The 8,444-nt window shown below is 35.7% G+C and overlaps 1 protein-coding gene across 1 annotated transcript in view; it reads left to right on the forward strand.

Moving 5' to 3' along the window:
* Positions 1-7,021, forward strand: part of MRC1 (mannose receptor C-type 1) — a 117,287-nt gene extending 110,266 nt beyond the window's left edge. Inside the window, exons 28-30 of the mRNA XM_072651637.1 lie at positions 4,577-4,744; positions 5,608-5,649; positions 6,010-7,021. Coding sequence (XP_072507738.1) covers positions 4,577-4,744; positions 5,608-5,649; positions 6,010-6,257 — 458 coding nt within the window. The 3' untranslated portion in view covers positions 6,258-7,021. The remainder of the gene's footprint in view (positions 1-4,576; positions 4,745-5,607; positions 5,650-6,009) is intronic.
* Positions 7,022-8,444: the final 1,423 nt, after the last annotated feature.

The following is an 8,444-nucleotide window of genomic DNA, read 5'->3' on the forward strand; positions in this document are numbered from 1 at the left end:
ACAACCTTTAAAAGTCATTCATACTTCCAGTAATCATTCCCTACATCAATCCATTCAACTTTGGAACTCTCAGTCTGGGTTGAGTTGTTCTTGTGAATAAGTACAAACTCAGGAACTCCATTATGTACTCTCAGCCCCAGACCAAGCAATACTTGCTTCACATTCCATCTAGCCATCCTGTCCATCATTTTGTTATCCTCTTTAGCATGGCGAGTAATGCCTACTCGTTCTCTACTTTTGGTATCTGTATTTTGCTCCAGAAACAATAATCAAGTCAATACTTGAAGCATAATTACTAATGGAAAGTTGTGTCATGGGAGCCAAAATGGTGGAGTAAGCAGTAAATCACCATAACCCTCCTATATTCACTTCCAAATAACCATAAAATAGCACCCACAAATTCCATGAAATCAGAACCTGCAAAAAGATAGGAATTAAACAATCTTTTAGCCCAAGAAACTTGAAAGATCAGCAAGAAAGATCTGTCTTACTTGGGTAAAAGGGGAATGCAGTCCAGGAGAGGAAGCATTCCAGCAAGCCAGTAGCAAGCCCCACCTCAGCAAATCAGTGGGAGATCCTGAGCCCCAGTGCGGTGGAACAAGCAAACACCCACACAATCTCCCCTTCCCCCAATATGCCTCAGCATAGCCAGGAGAATGGGCAGATTCCAACTCCAAGAATCAGCACACACTTCAGCATAGCCCTGGGCAAGCAAGCAGCTGCCAGCAGCCATACTAATGTGGGGTTCAGTGTAACCCCAGGGAAATGCAGAAACACCCCACTGGCCTCAGAAGCTGCCAGACTCCTACAGCCTCCAGTAGTACCAGTCTTCCCTACCCCACCCTCTCAGTGAAGCACCAGACACAAAGGTTCCCTGTGGGCCTCAGGGCAACACCAGTGTAGCACAAGGTAAATAGCCAGTAGCCCCAGAACAAGGAGCATGACACAGTGCCCTTTCCACCCTTGGAGCAGAGATCAAATTTTTTAAAAAAGAAAAAAGGCCAAAAAAAGATGAGCAAAATACAAAAAAAAAAAAAGAATCTAATTACAGAAAGTTATTATGGTGACAGGGAAGATCAAGACACAAACTCAGAAGAGGACAATGTCAAAACAGTTATGGGCAAAAACACAAAGAAAATGAGAAGTGGTCTAAAGCCCAGAAAAAACTCATGGAAGAGCTCAAAAAGGAGCTTAAACATCACATGAGAGAGGCAGAAGAAAAACTGGGGAAAGAAATGAGAGTGATGCAAGAGAATTATGAAAAAAAGTCAACAGCTTGGAAAAAGAAACAATTGATTAAAAAATAGATTTGGTTAAATAGAAAAGGTGATACAAAAATCACTGAAGAAAACAACTCCTTAAAAAGTACAATTGGCCAAGTGGAAAAGGAAGTACAATAACTAACTGAGGAAAACAACTCTTTAAAAGCTAGAATTGGGCAAGTGGAAGCTAATGCAGCTATGAGACATCAAGAATCAATCAAACAAATGGAAAAGAATGAAAAACAGAAGAAAATGTAAAATAACTCATGTATTGTAAATGTAAAATGTAAATGTAAAAATGTAAAAGACAACTGACCTGAAAAAACAGATACAGAAGAGACAAAAGAGTCAGAATCATTGGACTATCTGAAAGCCATAATCAAAAGAGAACCTGGACAGTATCTTTCAAGAAATTATCAAGGAAAACTGTACTGATATCCTGGAACCAGAGGGTAAAATAGGCATTTAAAGAATCTACTGATCACCTCAGAAAAGAAATCCCAAAATAAAAACTCTGAGGAATGCTATAGTCGAATTATAGAACTATCAGGTCAAGCAAAAAATACTGCCAGTGGCCAGAAACAACCAATCCAAATGTTGTCAAGCCACAATCAGGATTACACAGGACTTAGCAGCTGCAACTTTAAAGAATTAGAAGTCATGGAACATGATATTCCAGAAGGCAAAGGAGCTAGTACTACAAGTAAGAATCACCTACCTGGCAAAATTAAGCATAAAGCTTCAAGGGAAAAAATGGCCATTTAATGATATAGAAGGATTTCAATCTTTCATAACCAGATCTGAACAAAAAAAATTATCCCCAATATCAAGACCCAAGAGAAGTCTAAAAAGGTAAAAAGCAAAAAGAAAGCATAAGGTTTTCAGTGGAACTTAGCTGTTTGCATCACTACATGGAAAAGTGATACTTATAATTCTTAATAATTGTACCATTAAGAGTATGGCTAGAAAGAATATACATAGACAGAGTGCACAGGTATAAGGTGAATTGGAGGGAGTGACATAAAAAATAGTTAAGGATGAGAAAGAAGAGTACACTGGGTGCAAAAGGGAGAGATAGAATGGGGTAAATTATTTCACATGTACAGGCAGGAAAAAGGAAATAGGAAATAAAATAGGGAAAGATGGGAATGTGGTGACAGGCATTGCTTGAACCTTACTTTAATCAGTATTGGCTCAAAGAGGGAATCATATACATAATCAGCTGAATCTAGAAATCTGTCTCAGCCAACAGGAAAATAGAAGGGGATGAGATTAAATAAACGGTGGTGGTATTGGTTGTGGGGACTAACAGAAGAGAGGGCAGACAGGGAGAGACTATAGACAGAAACAAAACACTGGTGAGAACAGAAAGGGTGAAAGGAGAGAGAAAGAAAAGTATAAAGGGGGAAAATAGAATGAAGGGAAATACACAATTAGTATTCATAACTGTGATGAACTCTCCCATAAAATGGAAGAAGATAGCAGAGTGGATCAAAAAACAAAATCTTACAATATGTTGTTTACAAGAAACACACTTGAAGCAGAGAGAGACACATACAGAGTAAAGGTTAGGTGCTGGAGGAGAATCTACTATGTTTCAGCTGAAGTAAAAAAGCTAGGATAGCAATCCTGATCTCAGACACAGCAAAAATAGACCACATTAAAAGAAATAAAGACAGAAACTACATCTTGCTAAAAAGTATCATAGGTAATAAAGTAATATCAATACCAAACACACACACATGCATATAGCATTATCTGGTGCTGGCTAAGATATAGAAAGGTAGATCAGTTGAACACAGTAAACATCTCTTAAAGGAGAAGTTAAGTGAGTTACAGGTTTGTAACCAAGCAAGAGATAGAGAGTATTGCAAAATATAAAATAAATAATTTTAATTATATTAAATTAAAAAGCTTTTGCACAAACAAAACCAATGCAACCATAATTAGAAGGAAAGCAAAAAGCTGGGAAACAGTATTTACAAGTGTCTCGGATAAAGTCTCATGTCTCAAATATATGTAGTCAAATTTATAAGAATACAAGCCATTCCACAATTGATAAATAGTGAAAGATATGAACAAGCAGTTTTCAGATGAGGAAATCAAAGCTATCTGTTGGCATATAAAAAAGTGCTCTAAATCACTTTGATTAGAAAAATGCAGATTAAAACAACTTTGAGGTACCACTACATACCTATCAAATTGACTAATATGACAAAAATGGAAAATGATAACTGTTAGAGAGGATGTGAAAAAACTGGGACACTAATGCACTGCTGATAGAGTTGTGAACTGATCCAACCGTTCTGGAGAGCAATTTGGAATTATGCTTAAAGAGTTATCAAGCTATGCATACCTTTTGTATTCCAAAGTGATCATTAAAAAAGGAAAAAGGACATACATGTGTAAAAGTATTTATAGCAACCCTTTTTGTGATGGCAAAATGTTGGAAATTGAGGGGATGCCTATCAATAGGGGAATGGCTGAACAAGGTGTGGCATATGAATGTAATGGAATACTATTGTGCAATAAGAAATGATGAACAGGCACATTTCAGAAAAACCTGGAAGGACTTGTACAAACTAATGAAAAGTGAAATAAGCAGAACCAGGAAAACACTGTACACTATGTCAGCAACCTTGTGTGATGATCAACTATGAATGACTCAGCTTTTCTCAGTGACACAGTGATCCAAGACAAGTACAAAAGACTCATGAAGAAAAATGCTCTCCACATCCAGAAAAAGAACTATGGAGTCTGAATGCAGATCAAAGCATACTTTTTTCACTTTATTCTTTTTCGTGTTTTTTTCCCTTTTGATCTATTTCTTCTTTCACAATTGTGACTAATACGGAAATATTGTTTTATATAATAGCACATGTATAATGAATATCAAATTGCCTATCATTTTAGGAAGAGGGAAGGGGAGGCAGAAAAATCTGGAACTTAAAATCATGTAAAAATGAATACTAAAAACTGTCTTGACATGTAACTGGGGAAAAATTCTATTTAAGAAAAAAATGTTACATCAGTTGACAACTCCATGGCTAAGTTTACAATTCCTATTAATTACCCAGACCAAAACATACTTCCTTTAGCACCAAATATGGTGCCTTGTGAGTAGAAGATGCTTGTTAAAACCCTTTAAAATTTCTTGTAGCCTCATAAGTGAAAAATCTGGTTTGGAATCTATTATGATTTGTTTTTTTCAAATATATGTATATAAGGTCAATATTTCTGCCTACTTAAAAGAGTTGACATTTTTCCAAGTGATTATTGCAAAGTGAATTTTGACTCTCCCTTCCAACAATCAGGGAACTGGCTTTGGATAAATAATAATCCAGTATCTTTTGTCAACTGGAAAAGTGGAGAGCCCTCTAGTGAGCGTAATGAAGACTGTGTCGAGCTCTATTCTTCGAGTGGCCAATGGAACAACCTTTACTGTTCTTCCTACAAAGGATATATTTGTAAAAGAGAAAAAAGTAAGTATTTTTTCCTGTAACGTTAAAATGTTCATCACACCATTTCCACTATTCACTTAGTCAGACATAAATGAGGGGCCAGCAGAAGGAAGTAAAGAGCAGTTGTGAGGTATCCAATAGAGTTTGAGTCACATTGGAGTATCATTGGGACATTACAAATAGAGAATGACTTGGGGAGTTGAGGGATAAATTGAGCATTATCATAGTTAAAGAGTTCTGTCTGTTGCTCTCCTGGAACAAACAAAGCCCTTTATCTTTATGTCCATATTATAATTTAGGCTTATCATTTTATTTTGAAGACATATTCTCATATTGCCAAAATCATGAATGGTAGGGATGACCCATTCTGGAGATATTTGTAGCCCAAGCAAGCTCATCAATACCTCATATATCTAGAATCTGATGCTGAGAACTTGGAACATGATGTAATGGACAGGGAATCAGGAGACTTTTATGTCTGATCTTTGCCACTTACTGGCAATAGCATGGCAAGCTTTTAACCTCTCCTTCCTCCTTTATAGAATAGGAATAATGATACTTCCAACATTTATCTCATTTGGCTCCTTTAGAAAAGCACTTTGTAAATTGTAAAGCGCTAAATAAATGTGAACTATTATTATCATTATTATAGAAAAGTTTCATTAATAACAGGATGCTTACATTCAATGAGTACAAGTATAGGATGGGTAGGGGGATAAAATAAAGCTATGGAAAGAGTATAGACAGAACAGATTATAGTAGAGCACAGTCTAAATGAATATAGAATCGTTAGCACATATTTGAGAATTAAATATTACAAATTATACAAGTGTCATTTAATTATGAGCTCGTGTAAACTTTAAACAAATGTCTTTTTTTTTAAGTTGTTGATGTTAAACCTACTCAGCCAATGGAGAAACCAAAAGGTAAGGACATCACAGAAATTTCAGTGCTAAAATAATTAATGTAATTGTATAAATTTTTAATATTTATATTTTCAAGTTCTAACCTTATTTTGGTTTAAAAATGATAATGAAATAGCTAATCAGTGCCTATGGAGCTAAAATAGCTCTACAACTAGATAATAATAACGTTTTGCATGTTGCTTTGTGTCCTGTGGACTGTTACTTACTTGTCTTTCATTTCTGTTTGATAAACGTGGTGTGAGAGAATAACCACAAATTCCCCTGCTCTGATAAAATGCCATTATCCTCTTCTCCCTAAACCAGATGCTTTGCTGCTTTGCTTGTGTCTTTTCTCTAACAGTGACTCCTGCTTCTTTATAGATGAACCAGAGACTATAATAACCCCGAAGACTCACAATTCGGCTGGGATCGTCGTTGTTGTGGTACTCCTAATTCTGACGGGAGCTGGTGCTGCTGCATATTTCTTCTACAGAAAAAGACAGGTCCGAGTACCACAAGAAGCGAACTTTGACAACACCCTTTATTTTAACACAGCATCCACTCCAGGAGTTAGTGACACAAAGGATCTCATGGGCAACATTGAACAGAATGAACACGCTCTCATTTAGTGAAATAACATAAGGACATTAATCTATTATTGTGTTTGATAAATTACTTTTGGATAAAACTTCCCCCAGCCTTGAGCCAAAGTGATTGTTTCCATGTGAAATTGTATTATTCAGTTGTGTGCTGTCTATCTCCCAGTCCTTTGCACATTGGTGGGATGGTTGTTCTTTTTCTAGGTCTGGCAAGATCTTTTCTCAAGAGAGTAAGTATAAAATACTTAGAAATGAGGTTTAATACATTGGCCCTGTTTAATTGCTGTTGGTCTCTACCTAAAATGTGACTATAAGAAAGGCTGTTAGATTCATGTAAATCACACACACACACACACACATACACACACACCTCATATATCTTATGAAGCTCTTAGCAAAAGCATATGCCTAATTCTGCTGAAATTCTGCAAATGACCTTCCAGGAGAAAAATTGGTCATATTTCCTGTCAACATCCTGTAATTATAAGACTTGAAGGAACTGTAATTCAAATAATTTCAGGTGATGTAAAAAATTCAGGCTTGCTCCTTTTTTGGAACAGTTTTCATTATTGAGTCATTTCATTTGTATTGTATAATTTTAAATTGCATTTTCATCTGAGAAAACATAGTTTTACAATGTGAATATTGCAAATTTTATAACTTTTGTCCTGAGTAATTTTAAAAACACTTTCCTCAGGTGGCAATGGGTGTGAAACAAACACTTAAAAGTTTACTTCATCTGAACTCTTTAAGTGATGTGAAATAAAAAGCTCAAATAAGGTCTATTTTTAAAACTTTGGTATTGGAGTTCTGTGATTGAGACTTGGTGTGTGTGTGTGTATTTTTTTTAAACGGTTTTGTTTGTCCACAGTAATACTACTGATAATAGTAATTATATTGCCATTGAAAGGTATGTATTGATCTAGAAACTTGTTAAATGAAAGGAGATATGTTCCTTACTTTAAGCAATAGATGTGTCCCTGAAAAATTGCACATAAAGCAAAAATGTATGCCTTATTTATTTGTATTTGTCTTCTGTTTTCCCTTGGTCAGAGCACTTACTACAGAATTACATAAAACAGAGACAAAGCTCATTAGATAGTAGATTATCATAAGCTCATAGGATCATAGACATGAGAGTTAGACAAGATCTTAGAGGCTATCTAGTCTTCATTTCCCTGATGAGGAAATTAGGACCAGAGAGGATTGTTGACTTACCCAAGTTCACAAAGTTTCTAAGGAACACACCTGGAATTCAGACTCAGAAATCTTCTGACTCAGTATCCCTTACTCCATCTATTTTATCCCGCTTCCTTAGAGTTAAAAGGAGTCTTAGACTTCATTTACTGGAACCTCCTTATTTTCTACATGAGGAAACTGAAATGCTAAGTAATGAGGAGGTATTACTGACTAGTGATGACAACATAACTGCCTGAATCAGTAAGATCTTGCCTCTCAGAATCTGTTATTGCTTTAAAATGTAGCTAAATGCCCATGCTCTTGTTGACCTATTTTAAAAAGAATTGACCAAACTATTTCACAGTGGAGTCTATTATGTATTCCAAAGTTGACCAACTTTTGAGTTCCAGCCAGAAATTGAGCAAATAGGTATTGTTGGTTATTTGAGTTCAAATATAAAAGGGACTTTAAAAATTGTCTAATGGAACCCAATAATTTTACAGTCTAAGAAACTAAGACCTAGGGAGATGAAGCAACTTGACCAAGATTAATGAGTAGTAGAGCTGATAAATGCACTTCTGCCTATCCCATGATGGACACCCAATCTCATATTATTGGATTGGGCCTATTTTAAATGGTAGGGGAAGGGATGTTCATCCTGAAAATTGCAAATACTGACTTCTAAGTCACAACTTTAGTCTACTGAAATTTTATATGAAATTTCTAAATCAGAGTTTTAGCTCTACTACTAATACTCCTTGTAACAATAAGGAAATCGCTTGACCCCCTTGAGTCTAGAAATCTGCATTTTATCCTTTTTACAACTTATAAATGCCATAAATTCAAAGTGTGCTAAATAATGTTTGGAGAGGGAACCTGTTCTAAATTGTGAAATGAAACCTAAAGACGGTGATGGGTACATGTTAATATTTCTATTTCAGAGCCATTCAAATACCAAAAAGCCATTGGGAAAACACATTGGGGTAAGGTGTTTAGGAGTTGGGATTTTTGGGGGGCCACAGATACAATTTCATCAGA

This window comes from Notamacropus eugenii, chromosome 3 (genome assembly GCF_028372415.1).
Source record: "Notamacropus eugenii isolate mMacEug1 chromosome 3, mMacEug1.pri_v2, whole genome shotgun sequence".
NCBI lineage: Eukaryota > Metazoa > Chordata > Mammalia > Diprotodontia > Macropodidae > Notamacropus > Notamacropus eugenii.